This window comes from Crassostrea angulata, chromosome 8 (assembly GCF_025612915.1).
Source record: "Crassostrea angulata isolate pt1a10 chromosome 8, ASM2561291v2, whole genome shotgun sequence".
NCBI lineage: Eukaryota > Metazoa > Mollusca > Bivalvia > Ostreida > Ostreidae > Magallana > Magallana angulata.
The window spans coordinates 58418933-58435246 of NC_069118.1; the positions used below are offsets into that span (position 1 = coordinate 58418933).

At 34.3% G+C, this 16314-nt stretch overlaps 1 protein-coding gene across 2 annotated transcripts; it reads left to right on the top strand.

Moving 5' to 3' along the window:
* Positions 1-726: 726 nt before the first annotated feature.
* LOC128159796 (amidase-like) lies at positions 727-11485 on the top strand. Of its 2 annotated transcripts, XM_052822997.1 has the most exons (11): positions 727-1039; positions 2820-2927; positions 4253-4367; positions 4695-4867; positions 7950-8089; positions 8302-8502; positions 8628-8702; positions 9094-9250; positions 9752-9814; positions 10485-10772; positions 11254-11485. In XM_052822997.1, exons 1-11 carry the CDS (start codon positions 1021-1023, stop codon positions 11448-11450), a joined length of 1536 nt encoding a protein of 511 aa, XP_052678957.1. In that variant the 5' UTR covers positions 727-1020; the 3' UTR covers positions 11451-11485. The 2 variants fall into 2 exon arrangements, with proteins under 2 accessions (XP_052678957.1, XP_052678958.1); XM_052822998.1 differs by lacking the exon at positions 8302-8502.
* The last annotated feature ends 4829 nt before the right edge of the window (positions 11486-16314 follow it).

Genomic DNA, 16314 nt, shown 5'->3' on the forward strand with positions numbered 1-16314 from the left:
TATTTTATCATTTTTATAACGATTTTTTCCCATTTCAAATTTCATTTAAGAAACATGCAATTTTAAGATGCATATATAAAATACTCAAATTCAAATAGTGTACGGAATTTTTTTTAAAGTTGAAATGAAATGGTTATATTGACATTTTTTGTAAATGACGGTAATACTAATTTTATAACTTACGATAGTTTAGAAAACTGTTAGCCGGATAAACCCTTAATTATTTTATAACGAATTCGCTATAATATTTTTTACGAATTCGTTATAAACGTATAGAGAATTACGGCTATAACAAAAATTTTCCTATGGTCCCTTGAAATTCGTCATAAACGAGTTTTGCTGTATACATGTAAAAGGTAATGCGACTCTGTGCTTATTCTAATATTATGTTTTGTTGACAGATAGGGACTACCATAGTCAAGGTCATATTCCCTTCTAAAAAATCGGACGGAAAACCTCCTTGTTTCTTGCAACCAGATAATGTCTAGTTATTATTATTAATTTCTGTGATATCATTAAACAGTTTCCTGCATGAGAAAAATTGTTTTTCCGGTGGACATGTCTTACATTTCTGTGCATTTTTAACTTAGGAGTATTTAAGGGTATATATGTACCTTAAACGTTGACTGATATAGGCATAATAAAGCGCTGTCCATTTTTTTGTTATGAAAGCTGAGAATGTATTTCGACTGATTATCCAAGGAATCTTATTTTTTATCTGTGTTATACTGTGAAAACAGTTTGTTATTTTAAGTTTTTTTTTACACCTTGCAAATGAACAACCGCACCTTTATATTGTACAGAGTCTGGTATTTTTAATACAATCGATCGATGCATGTTTAAAAGTAAAAGGTGCAATTGCAAACGACAAATTTGATAGTCTGCATTTGTAATAATGAAGTTTGATTCAAATGTACACACACAGCCGACGAAACATCCTTTTTATGGTTATAGAAAAAACAGATTTGAAAATAGGTCACAACAAAGGACATTGACCGAACTATCTGATATCTACCGAACATGTCGGAGAAAACACAAGGTAGGTTATTTTTATTCAGAACAACTTTAACTTGATCAGCAATGTTTAGCACAACTGACTGTAATTGTCAATTTAAATATAACTTTTTTGAAACTGAAATCAAAATGTTCCCAGTTAAGGTGTTTCCAATTTCTTGTTTATATTTCCGGTCAGTTATATAGATGGACTCTTGCATGGTTATGTCCTATAAAAAAATCAGGCATGAACATACGGCAACTTTATGATACTTCTTATTTCATTCGATCTTAATATTTTTCACAATTTATACCGATTGTTCTTGTTTAAATAGAATCAATACGGCTGTCGCAGTATTTCAGTTGGTATAGATCTTAGCAAGATAATCATTATTGACAAGGATAGTCAGTTTGAGTTTAGTTTTGCTTAAAATATGGGACAAGTGTAACGTTAGATAATGGATTAGTTATATATGTATAAAGCATAGGTTGTGGAAAGACACAGATGTTGGACATTTTATGTACTTCATACACTTCATACTGAATATTGTCATGTCAAAACTTGTTTCCCTTTGACTTATTGGTATAAGTTGACCACGGAATAAATATCAATGATATTATGATGATTATTCCATACACCCCCCCCCCCCCATAACAGTAAAGACTGTAAAAAAGTATAATCTACGTTAAATTTTATTATGGACAGTTATACTTTTTTTACTCTTTCAGAAACAAAACACACTGACTACATTTCTCTATACCTACAAACATGATTGATTTTTAAGATGATTTTCATACTAATAATCCATGCTACACAGGTAGGTCTGTTGTGATTTAATTGTTTGAAAAAACATTCTTTAGATATAAATATCATACAAAAAATCGATAATTAGCGTAGACATAAAACGTGCAAATCAAACAAACTTAAAAATTTTACCTCATAGAACTGATGTATCTTTCCATTATACATAACTCTTTTGATCGTGTAAACTATACCTTTATATAACTGATCCATTGTTATCATACGATGGTGTTAATGCATGTGATTGTTTGTGCTGTATAGAAATATATTCATTTGTTCTATCCTTGTGATTGTTTGTGTTGTATAAAAATATATCCATTTGTTCTATCCATTTCATTGTTTGCCTTGTATAGAAATATATGCATTCATTTGGTTCTATCCATGTGATTGTCTGTGTTGTATAGACATATATCCATTTGTTCTATCATTGTGATTGTTTGTGTTGTATAAAAATATATCTATTTGTTCTATCCTTAGGCTGCTCATTAAATGTTTCAGATTCTTGGACGTTTTTTTCGAAACTTTAATGATCAAGTATTGCTCATGTTTAAACTATTGCTCATAACATTGTGGTTTTCAAGTTTTTAAGGTGGAATAACACATCATAACAAAATGGCTGACCGCTGATCGAAACGACATTTTGTTTTGTTTAAAGGATTTTATGGACTGAAACATGAAAATTACTCCATAGCCGAGTGGATGAAGGGTCGGACTTGTGATCTGAACATCCCGAGTTCGAATCCCGCTGGGGATTTTAATTTATTGTTACTTACTGTGAATTAATGATTAAGACATTCATTTTTATACCCAAACTGTAAATTTTTCGCTAATTTGACATTTGTACAGTTTATTTATCATGATATCTTTCATTATCAAACAATTTCCTGTTATTTTGAGGGACTTTTTCCAGGTGTGTTATTCCACCTGAAGTGTTACTGACAATAAACTGTATTCTCTTTATTAGCTGACTGTACAGTACTAGATCTGAACTGATAATTTTATAATGTTTTCTTTTTTTATATAGAGCTACAAAAAAGTTCCGCCATTGCACGGATATCGGAAGAAGATATCAACTTGATATCAGAGGATCTAAGACTAAAACTCACAAGAGAGGAGGCTAGCGCAATTTATGGTAAGTTAAATGTAAACTGAAAAATAATTACAAAATGTCGTCTATATGCAATAACCATTAAGTTAGAGGGATCGAATGTCAGGTAAAACTTAACAAAGAACCAACCAATTCATTGTGTATACTTCTATAAATCTTTAATATTGATGTATTTTTAAAATGATACATTACAAAGCTGGATAACAAAGCTTGCCCAGAAAGTTAGTTATTAACCTTACATCATTTAGAAAATAAATTTAATCTTTAAAAGTTAAAGTGCTTCGAAATGTATCCATAGTAGGTGAACATTCAGCTATTGTTAAAAAAATATACCCATTATATCATATTATTTTCACACATTTTTTCAGGTAAGAACTGGGTATACTAAGTAAAACATATCGACCTTGTCGAAATGTGAAAAGTCAAACACATGATAAAGGACACCCCATGTCTGAACCACAGACGCCAAGCCCGTTTTAACATTAATTTCAATGTTATCATATAGTTACATTGAAAGTAATGTTTAAACGGGCTTGGTCCCTGTTGTCTGAACATAAATTTCGTTTGCTAAAACTCGCGTGCGTTTGGTATTTGTAAATTCAAAATATTTCATTTAAAATTTCATCAACTTTGTAAACATAACCGAATTTGCTGTTAATCGTATCAAGTTCTTAGAAATGCATATTTTAATTTAAGTTTGCTATACAAATTTCAATGATGATTACTAAGAGACTTGTCTAAGTGTAATTATATCTGTTGAATAATTGTTTTGGAATCAAATCAACCTTTTTAATAATGCGTCCAGTATAATAAATTGAAGGCAAATTAATATGTTCATGTATGATATAAAAGAAATTGCACTACGAACGGACGTATTCGACAGTGAGATGTGAGCATACCGAATAAAGCAGTTCATCTTTGAAGAATATTGTTCTTTTAATTAAGGAATGAATTCAATATTTATTTGTTTTATACGATATAAAATGGTTTGAGGCAGTTTACGCTCTATAAACCGCGAAGCGGTTTATAAAAAAGCGTAAACTGTTTCAAACCATTTTATATCGTATAAAACTAATAAATATTTAATTCATTGCTTATAATTTAATTTTTTTTCTCTTCATTGTAGATAAATACGGTCATTTGACCTTTAAAATGACGTAAAATTATACAAAATTCAAACGTAACGTCAGGCGTATTGATACGTTTTTGACGTTAGTCTTACTATGACGTAGGCAACATTCTTTATACGATATAAAATAATTTTTTAGCCAATCAGAAAGCGCGTTACAACCAGAATTAAATTATTAACAAATAAATACCGAATTCAATCAACTTTTTACATACAATAGAGTTCTGCGGAGAAACATGCAAGAGCTACCAGAGAGTTTACGAGCTTGTTGCACCAACACCGGAAGTGAAATACCCAAGAACACCTGGATACAGGGAAACGGAAGACAGTTCTTGGTAAGGTGTGACCTAAGAACCCAACAGTTGGTATGCATAATTTCCAATATTGTTCGTTATCGCCATATTCTATGATATTGAAATGCAGAAATACAAAGTATCATGACAGCTGCAGCCATCTGCTATTAATTTTAAGTATTAGAAAAACAATTTAAACCAGTTATTCTACATGTACATTAAAACTTTAAAATGATTGTAACTAAACGTCTGATATGTGATAACTTTAAACCAAATGTTTCTGAATTTAAATGTTAGTCAAATGATGTTGATCTGACCATTTTCTCATTTAAAACGAAACTTTAACTAACATTTTTCAATTCAATTAAGGTATTACAGATGTGATATTAAGGGGGCAGAAAATGGACTTTTGAAGGGTAAAACGGTGGCCATTAAAGACAATGTGAGTGTGGCGGGAGTCCCGATGATGAACGGAAGTAAGCTCCTGGAGGGGTTCGTGCCCGACAGAGACGCCACTGTAGTTACCAGGATACTGGATGCAGGTACGGAGAGAGAAAAAAAGGCTTAACAAAAATGAAAAGAAGACAAAAAATAAACACGTACAGTCTGCAATGTTTGAAGTAAGAATCAAAATACCACTTTGCCGGATAATAATGCCAGAGCCTGTGGGGTTTTGTACCTGTCTAGGGTGCAAGTGTCGAAACGTTTACAGAATTATGTAATTATAATGCCCATTGTTTATACCTTTTCTGTTATTACTGTGTCCCACCTATCAGACGAAAATGTTACCTTTAGAAACTGAACTTCTCCGAAAAAAATGTTCGATAGAAAAAAACAGTTTTCCAAAAGGATACCTTAAATTTCCTATAAAAAAATTACAATAAGAATTTAAATTCAAAAGGAATTTGAAGAAAACTATAGCAACTTGTCTGAATAAAACGCATATAGGAAAAATTTTTCTCCTTAATGATATATGATTCCTGAAGAATTTTTTAGAAATTGTCACAGGATTCTATGTATTTTCCCTAAAAAAAATTGTTTCTTCTCTATTTGAATTATTCATTTCTGACGGACTCTTATTTTAAAAGTAATTATCTCACCTAACAGTTGACATGTGGTGATAACAAACAGTGTTCAAATTCAAAAGTCCAAAGGAAAATTACAAAACAGTTGTAGAGTAAACACGGACCTCTAAAATAATATAGGTAGGATAAGGTGCCTAAGAGGAGTAAGCATCCTCTGCTGACGGTCACACCCGCTGTGTGCTCTTTGTCGTAATCGACAAAAACGGGAAAGTCCCTACATAATTAGGGATTATTATCATACTGGTCTAACAATTAGTATGAAAAACGCAAGTCAACATGGGACCCGGTGTATTTGCTGACGAGGTCGTTGTATCGACCATGGAACCTACGAAAAGATGAATTCAAACGAGACTGTTGATAGTCCTGTTTTATTAACTTGTGTCTCAGTAGCTTGCCTCGCCTTAAAAATTGTTAATACGAAAAGCATGCCCTAGCGTATCGAATTAACCGAGAGACAAAGACACCGTATACCGGTGATAAAGGTACAGGTATATTTGTACATAAGAAAGAAAAGTTGTCTATGAAGTATTGAAGTCATCACATTTATCTTAAGTTTGAAAAATGTGTTGTTAGGTCACCATCAATGTCCATTTCCAGTAAAATAGCCAAATATGAAACAAATTATGCAAACCCTTGGGATTTTTTTATTTCAAGTTCACTAGGATATATCGAGTGGCCGTAGGTATGGAAGAAACAATTTTTAATGAATAATACGTCATCGATATAATTGAATGTTGAATTGAGTGGACACAGCGAGTGATTAATTTTTTTCACGTTAAAGTTTTTGAATAAATTCTGTTTCATATGAATAAAAAAATCGGTCTGCTAACAATAGGGCACAGTTGATACATATAGGAATTCCATGTCAGCTTCATAATACTTGTGTGCATAATCCGCACAATAAAAACAAAATTTGATATGCATGTACAGTACCGATCAGACCCAACCTAACACCAGAGTAAACCCCAACTAAACCCTGGGTTACTTTTTGAAAATTTGAATCAACTCGGGGTTTACTTTGGGTTTACTCGGGTTTACTTAAAGTTTACTCGAGAATTGATTTTGGAGTCAACTATACGCACTGAAGTGTTAAAGAGACCGGTAATTTAACTTATCATCTGCATACTCTATATGCACTGGTCAAACATTGGGCATATAGATGGATATTTACAAAACTGCATCTAATGCGGGTGCTAAACTGCCACCTTTGGTACTGGCATAATTATCCGGCACAGAGTCACGAACGATTTAACTTTAAACGAAATAATTTGACCATGCTAAAATCCAATTGTTGTACTAAAGGATTACGTTTACTCGGGGTATGAAATTTCAAAAAATATGTTTTAAAACTTCAATGAACTGTTTTAATGCATTGTGAATTGTTATAAAAACAAAAATTAGCAATGTTGAAAGCAAATATTGACATTGTTAGGGTAAACATATTTGACGAGTTTTTTTCCATAGACATTTAGCCAGAGGTCACCTGTATTAAAAGTAAGTAATTGAAATAGTTATTTGAAAGGTAAAAATAGGACTAGTAGGACTACTATGTACAATTAGTAGTTTTTCGTTGCTAATTGCGGAATGTTTGTGCTCCTCACAATATATTTCTTAGTTTGTTTCGACTTAAATGACTTGATTATTTGAAACAGTTCTTACTCCCTAGCTTCAAATCTGTTTTGAGTTTTGAATGAAAATGAAATATATACAAAATCAAAAGCAAACACTCATATTCTTACGAAAGACGAATTGGGCCACATAAAAAACATTATCTCATAATTACTTTTCTCGTAATTACGATATAAAAATATATTTTTTTTATTTGGCCCTATATGTCTTTCATAGATTCTTAAGTTATAAAGATAATTCTATATCAAAGTACTGAAGAACTGACAGGAGTTGATTTTGTCGATGTTTATTTATTTCAAAAGCAATGATATGTTATTTTGCATGACAAGTACATGTAGTTTCTAATTTGAAATACGCACATTTTTAAAATATGAATTCTTGGACTTTTTCGACAGGAATATCGAGAAACCCCCATATGAATCATGTTAAATAATATTTAAACATAAAATTAATTCAATCAAACTATGTATCAGTAATAGAAATGTTTCTCGAAAATTGTATGGATACAAGCAATATTGAACTCTAGTCTCGTTCAACCAAACGCTCGGCTGACACCATAAATCGCCGACAAGCAAGAGAGACTCTCTGTTTGTCGGAGATTTACGGAGACAGCCGAGCGTCGAGTTTGACGAGACTATATTGAACTCTGGCGTAGGAATACATACGACTACAACAAATATCTAAATTGTTCGTACCATTTAAAATCTGACTATTTTCAAGGTATTTATAAATCAGTTTCCTTGAAAAACATTGCTTTAGCATACATTACATCGAATTTATTAATTATTTTCAAGAACGTACTCTTGTCAGCAGCGATGAACACTGTTTCACTTTCGGTTTGTGTGAGTAACTGCATAGGAGAGTTGATTAAAATTAACTCCCAAAATTGACAGGGCTATTATTACTTTAGGCGGTAGGATAACGGGAAAGTCCGTGTGTGAAGATATGTGTTTCAGCGGCAGCAGCTTTACGGCGTCTTCCGGACCTGTCAGAAACCCGTATGACGCAACACGAACCACTGGTGGATCAAGCTCGGGCTCGGCCTCTTTGGTAAAATATGATAAATCGGGTAATCTTTGTCGCCCTTTGACAGATAGAGTAAAATCAATGCCTATAGGATGTCTGTATCATAAAAAATATAATATCATATACGCTATCGAGAAATGTGTGCATGGTGAACCAATGTTTAATGAACCTTATTAGTACAAAAAGGCGAAAAAAGAGTAAACAACGTTATTGTTTAATCCCTTAATTATTCTCAGTTGGTCCGCAAAAAAGTAGATGTAGCAATAGGAGGGGATCAGGGAGGCTCCATACGTATCCCCGCCAGCTGGTGTGGAATTGTGGGATTGAAACCGACCTATGGTTTGGTGCCATACACTGGCATAATGCCAATAGAGATGACATATGATCACGTGGGACCTATGGCTAGGACTGTGGAGGACTGTGCCACCTTACTTGAGGTTTCTCTTTTAAAAAATATTGTGAAAATGATACCATGAATAAATGATTTGTGTCATATTTAGAAATAGCTTTTTACATGATCATGACACACTGATTTTGTCACGTAAATGCTTCTATGTTACAGGTAATTGCTGGGTATGATAGCGGGAACGACCCCCGCCAGTTTCCCGTCATGACCCACCCACCATATTCACAACTGGTAAGTTAATCGGTCCATACATGTGTATGTTTCAACATCCAAAACTTGCAAACCATAATGTATTGATTGTATACAAGTACGTATAATAAACGGTATATGAATAATAGCAAAAGTCTTTATGTTAATTACCGAAAGATACAAACGACATGTAGGAGTTAATGCTATTTCATTAGACGCCAAAACCACCATGCAAATTGTATTTCATGCTGTGTTGTAAATATCGTTTTAAATCCTTTAATTCTCTAGAATTTATCAATGTAGAATTATGAAGTCATTTTGAAGTGACCTTATACATGTAATTGAGTAATGTGTTCCGGTTATTGAGGATGAAAAAGAGTTATGTCGTTCATCGACCGTACCAGCGGTTGTAAAAAACAGAAGATTTTTTAAGGTAAATGACGGGATTAAAGGTAAGAAGATTGGACTCCTGACTGAGGGATTTATAGGCGTGGAGGAGGACCTAGCGGGGATTGTGAGACAGGCGGCCTTGACCCTGAAGGAGGCGGGGGCGGAGGTGTCCGACGTGTCCCTCCCTATCCACAGCGACGGTGGGTACTAGGACGATTTCATGACGTAATATAATGTAGCTGACGATTGTGATTAAATAACGCGGTACATTATCGCAATTGGAGCTAATTAATTCTGTTTTTCATTTTTTTTTCAATGAATATCAAAATTTTTCGTACTTGACATAAGGAATATATTTGAAAAGTAATTTTTGAGCTTAAATCGTGTACAAGTTTCATATAGTATGTGAAGGTTAATTGGATCCCTTACCTGAACCAAGGATATGTTCATTGACAAGTGTATTTTAACCCTGTGTATCGTTCTATCGCTTTCAATATTATATGACTTTATGATACAGATATACACTTCAGTTGATAAATTAAGTTAATTGCCTGGTCGTACTTTCACAATAAACCAGTGACAATCAAGCTGATTCAATATGGTGCGCCGAAGTTTAAAACGGATATAAATAAAAACATAAATTCATATACATGTATTTAATTAAATGTAGTTAATTGGTATTATGATTCGCCTATTTGTAGGTGTGGCTATATGGACTCCTGTCGATTTTGAAGGAACATATCAGATGATGATTAAAGGAAACGGTAATAAATGTTGATTTGCTAGACAAGGACGTGTGAGGTCGAATGTTTAGAAATGATTATAGTATTACATGATTTTTTTGTTTTAGGATAAAAGGATATGTACAAGATCTATTGATAATAACATAAACATTTATACACTTGTACATACGGGTCGTCTAGCTGTAAACATTTATACACGTGTGCGTACGGGTCGTCTTGCTATAAACATTCATACACGTGTACGTACGGGTCGTCTAGCTGTAAACATTCATACACGTGTACGTACGGGTCGTCTAACTATACACATTGAATTTCATACACGTGGATATACGGGTTGTCTAGCTGTAAAACATTCATACATGTATACTTACGGGTCGTCTAGCTGTAAAACGTTCCAAACTGAATTCGAATCGAAGCCTTTAAACCCGGCATGAGTAACATTTCATATACATAGATGAAAAGTAATAACCTTCCAGATTCAATATCTAAAAACTCAAAATAATCGTAAAACCCCATTCAACATTTTATCGCGCCATTAAATATTCTTCTATGAATTCTAAACTAAGGTGTGAAAAAATCATTTTAACTTTAATTAAAAGGGACATGGGATCTAATTTTTGTTGACAATTAAAATCGTTTTCCTTTTTTTGGCAAATATTCATGGACATTCTATATCAGAATTGCTTTAAAGGTCATGGCTACGGTTGGAAGGGGGCATATGACCTCCCACTACAAGAGGCCCTGACGGGAGCATTTGACCTTCGACCTTTTGATTGCCCCCTACCGGTCAAAATAGTTATGATATTTGCTGAGTACATGCAGAGGAATTACCAAAACAAGTTTTACAGCAAGGCCCAGAATCTGATTCAGCATCTTACAATGGAGTACAACAGAATTCTTAAGGATTATGACGTCATTGTAATGCCCACTTCTTCTGGAAAACCGATCAAACTGCCTACCAGAGCCGATTCCATAGGCGGTAATGTGACTAGTTTATCATAATTATATGTGCTTCAATCTCTGCATCCAATCTCTATTTGATTATTTTTTTTTCTGTCGATATATTTAATCCAACACCTATGACAGCTCTGGTAGGTCACAAGTATATGAAAGGCATGTTTTCTTCCCACAAATACAATTTGATGTTATGGTTACTGTAAAGCAGTTATAGCATCAAAACTTCTTTTGAAATAAACATTTGTGGGGGAACTGTGGGATTCTTTTTCGTTTGTGTCTCATTCTAAGACGAAAGATCAATTCAAAATAAAACAAAAAAATCCTCTCTTAATTAGATAGTCGGCGCTGGAATGGAAAGCATCCATCATCATTTCTAGCTTGACATTTAAACTGTGGTAACGTGCTTCTTCCTCTAGAGAGAAGAGTCTATATGACATCCAAGATTAACAGTGTCATAAACATATTCTTGTTTGAGTACTAGCCTAATGCAATGATATTTACAGAGACCCTGAAGCTTGTGCTTGGGATGATTAAAAACACTGCACCGTTCAACGCCACCGGGCACCCCGCCCTCAGTGTCAACGCCGGCCTCAGCGAGGGTCTACCCTGTGGGATGATGATAGTGGGCAGAATGTTTGATGACCTCACGGTTCTACAGGTCGCCCGAGCCTTCGAGAAAATTCGGGATGGTGCTAAATGATGCTTCACTAATATGAGTTTTCTTGTTAAAATGTATTCAATTTTTTTAAGTTGATGTATAAAAAAGGAGATTTAGATATTTAATAAAGACAAATATATAGCGACTATGCCTGAAAAACTTCCTATAGAGTAAGTTGACGTTAATTAACAACTGATTATCGAATATTTGTATATTCATTAAATATATATTAGACTTTGACCCGTGCGTGCACGGGTTGACATTGCATATGATATCGGATATTTACGAAATAGATACATCGACACACCGTATTGTTGGCATTTACATAACCAAGCTTTAAGCCGACAATAATGCTAATTATTTCACTGCACTCTGCTTAGTTTGAATAATCTAATTGTGTCTCGGGACAGGTCATCGTCACAGTTAAAATGCCCCCCCCCCCATATACCCGTAATGTAGCAAAAAATTGCAGATTGTCTGAATCGCTCCGAAATTGCATTGAAAATAAGAGTTAAACTATTCATAACAAACCATTTTGAGGCTGTAAATATCTTTCATCAAAAAAATTAATTCATATTAATGAAGAACACTTTTTCATAAACGTTTTTATTCGCTTCGAATTTACACACCAAGTTGACATTCTCGGGATTTTTCATATTAGATGCACTGAGTTACAGTTATCTCCCGTATTTCCTTTGATGAACAGAATAATATATGACAAATTTTCAATGAAAATTTACATGTACATGTATTTATAATGTAACCAGGTATATAATTTGTATAATATGTTTTACGGTGCGACCGTTGGGGCGAGCGCAGCAGGTGATCAAAAATGAATTATGATAAATCAATAAAAATAAAAGTAGTGACGTAAAGTACACGTAAATGAAGAATGCAAAATAAAATAAATATACCAATTTTCCAGTAAATTTTTATTATTCATAATTCATAAGATTTTTTATTTATTTAAACCAATCTGATTAAAATCAGATCTTAATAACGCTCCGAAATTCTGATAGTCGCTGAACAAAGTGTAGCAACATCAGAATTTGTCGGAGCGGATCAAAAATCTGATTTTGATCAGATTGTTTATATACTGGTCGCACGCCAGTATAGAATTTATCTCAGATAAAATGTTGTTGAATTATAAAGATTTTAACATTATGATAATGTTTTAACATAATATTTCCTCTTTTCTTGCAGCAGACATTTTTCTTAAACAAATAAAATTTGACTTATCACAGAATCCCCCCTCCCCCGTTTAAAAAGAAATCAAATTTACGTATAAAAAAATTTGTTGATCACATAAGGAAAATGGATCCCCCGGTAGCATGTAATACCGTAAATAGTAGTGAAAATAAAGACACTTTTGAGCAGCTAAAGAGCTAAAGGCATACCACGTACTCCCCATTCCTCACCCCGATTAGAATTTTCCTGATTTTGAGAATTTTATTTTTCTTTTTGCTTGTGAAGATTTTTTGAATGATGTTGCCACGCCCCATTTAAAAAAACGTTCCTGGAAATTACCGTAAATACAGTGAATAAATGTGAGCATTCATCCAAATGAGAGCAAGTTACAGCTGTTTCCTATCTCTGAAAATTTTGAGAAGATTTTGGTATTTATATTTCAGCAGATTTACAATAACTACTTAGAGTTGTTTCCCCTTATTGTGACGTAAAAGTTCACGTCGGTCAAGTGTAGTCTGTCTCTTTGAAAACACACTAGAAAAAACTAAGCGAAAAATACTGTTTTGTTAACTAAAAAAGCATGATGTTCTGGAATTCCGAAATTACATAATTTATCTGTTTCTCAAAAGTTTTACTTTGATTCTCGCGAGATGGTATCCAGTCTAGTGAGATCGGCCGACATTGAGGAATTGCATTGTGGGTCAAAATTTACTGACTCCGAAAAATTCTGTCGGATCAATGTGCAAGAAATCCATTGTGACGTCACTCGAAAGGACGATAACTCCGTTAGTCTTAAAAGTAATGGAAATTGGCGTTGTGTTATTTACAATGCATGTACATAGTCTTTTATCTTGTTCTCGTGAGAGTGTGAAATGGGAAACCATAATTACAGGGAACTACTGGGACGATTAAAACAAGGCATTACTGGTCCGATTTACTGACGCCAAAAAAATCCGTTGAATGAATGTGCAAATAGTCCGAATGTTCTATTCATACACGCCTTGCCGGTAGAGCTCGCTTCGCGCCGGCGCTGCGCGCCGGCGAGCTGCGCTCGCTATTAAATTACAGCGCTAGCGTGTTTGATTGGTATACGTGTTTAGAGTGAATGATTGTATGAGAGTTTAATATCTGTAACGTGGACAATGACAAGACTGGACAATAGGGTCACATGACTAACTCTGCATGCACCCTTCCCCGCCAAAATCTTATACCGGACTGGCACTCTCCGCCTAGCCCTTGAACGGGTCAGAACTATAGCTGTATAGCAATATACTTAAGCATAAGGATTGTTTGGCCCCGTAAGACTTAATGTAATAAATTAAAGTCATTCTAAATTGTAATATAACTGTTTCATTTCGTTGTCTAATGTGTATGTTTGTCTGTGTCTAATTGTCTTGTCATTTGTGTCTATTCTGTGTTATTTGTTTAATTACGAAATTTCAGGTTTATTATGTATTAATAAATATATCAACGACCCAAGCTTGGCTTATTTCGACCACTGGCTACAATAATATTGTGTCAATCGCAACTTCTCGGGCCTTTCCGGCAAGCTCGGAAAATCACCTCGAGTGTATTACCTATGACAACCCCCGTTTTTGTAAAACTTGATATAAATATAACACATTTTACGATCTGTTGAGATGTGAGCTATACTGCATTAAAGTAAACGATATACACCAAAATATAACACAGAAACGATATACAAGACTGTCTAACGGATACTTAACATAATGGGAAGCGACTCCATTTTGTATAAAATTCTAACATCCGGTGATGTCTATACATTCGAGGTATTTTTCCGAGCTTGTCGGAAAGGCCCGAGAAGTTGCGATTGATATTGTGTCTGAGTTTATCTATGCAAATGTGATATTGTGAAAACATAAACTAAAGAGCCTCCCGTGATTTAGCTTGAATGTAATGCGCATGCGCAAGATTGTAAAATCATAAAAATCGAGACAATTTTGTTTCGCTTAATATGATATTAAATAGTACTCAATAATAATGAAACTCAGCTGTTTTTGTAAAAGCGTTCTACCTTTAACTTTATAATTATAAAAAAATCATTTAATATTTATTCGTTTGATGAGATATCGGTGCTTCTGATTGGTCGAAAAATTTCTTTGATAAAAAAAAGTTAAAAAATTAAACTTCAAAAATAAACAATATACATTATTCAATTTACGAAATAGAAAATTAAGCGTCTTTTCATGATTTCGTCTGCTTGAGATCAACGATCAACATTTACGGCGAAGCTGGCTGTTTCTGAGACTTCCAATTCCAGGAATGGTAGGCATATACACTTTCACAGAAACACTGCTATTCAAATTTGGTAACGACGAGTTTTAAATTAACACACTTACGTGATCGGTCCTCAGAATACAAAGCTATGGTAGTGCATCAAGTGAACTCTTTCGGCGCATTCCAAGCGGCAGATATGCTGTACCATTAAGTACATTACTGGCTATCTAGTTACCACAACGTTTACAAAAGTCGCTTATACATGCTATTCTTTGTCGACATACAATGAAGCGCATTGAAGTGGTAAAAATGTTCGTTTGAATGGAATATTCTAAACTGTGTATCGAACGTCAGTTGTTACATAAGACACACCCATTTCTTTTGAAACGAGGAAAATAGTATTCGTCACAATGCTTTCGGAACCGCCCCTCTTCTAAACAACACAAGCAGGAATTTCACACACGTACATTAATCACAAAAACAAAAACACCAACTCTCTTTCTTTTCTTTCTTTCCAACTATGTTCAGAAACAGTGATATTGTTCAAAATAAAAATATTTTTAGTAACAAATTTGTATTTTGAACTTCATGTTACAAATAAAGAAAAGTTTTTTTTTACAACATATATGCACATGTTTAAGTTTTTCGTTTTAGAGGGGTAAGTTAAGTTTTTCCGTCTTCTTCGATCTTCTGCATTTGTTGCTGTGTTCGCAGCTTGTTGAGGGGACTGGGATATGCGCGGGGCATGAAAAACATAAATGGAGAAAATATCGGGATTCAGCTTGTGTACACATTGCGGTCCGCAGCCATGCATGTGTTGTTTAGAAGATGAGGGCGGTTCCAAAAGCATTGTTACGAGTACTGTTTTCCTCGTTATTTTAGAAATGGGCGTGTCTCATGTAACAATTGACGTTCGCTACAAAGTTTAGAATATTCCATTCAATCGAACATTTTTACCACTTCAGTGCGCATAATTGTATATCAACTATTTGTGCCCACTATCGCCTCTCCTTGCATGGTTATGTCCTATATCAACTATGTGTGTCCACTATCGCCTCTCCTTGCATGGTTATGTCCTATATCAACTATGTGTGGCCACTATCGCCTCTCCTTGCATGGTTATGTCCTATATCAACTATTTGTGGCCACTATCGCCTCTCCTTGCATGGTTTTGTCCTATAACAACTATTTGTGGCCACTGTCGCCTCTCCTTGCATGGTTATGTCCTATAACAACTATTTGTGGCCACTATCGCCTCTCCTTGCATGGTTATGTCCTATATCAACTATTTGTGTCCACTATCGCCTCTCCTTGCATGGTTATGTCCTATAACAACTATTTGTGGCCACTATCGCCTCTCCTTGCATGGTTATATCCTATATCAACTATCTGTGTCCACTATCGCCTCTCCTTGCATGGTTATGTCCTATATCAACTATCTGTGTCCACTATCGCCTCTCTTTGCATGGTTATGTCCTAT

Coding starts and splice junctions, on each gene's coding strand:
- LOC128159796 (XM_052822997.1), top strand. Junction 8,503..8,627: donor ACTGTGCCACCTTACTTGAG/GTTTCTCTTTTA, acceptor TCTATGTTACAG/GTAATTGCTGGGTATGATAG. Junction 8,703..9,093: donor ACCCACCATATTCACAACTG/GTAAGTTAATCG, acceptor AGATTTTTTAAG/GTAAATGACGGGATTAAAGG.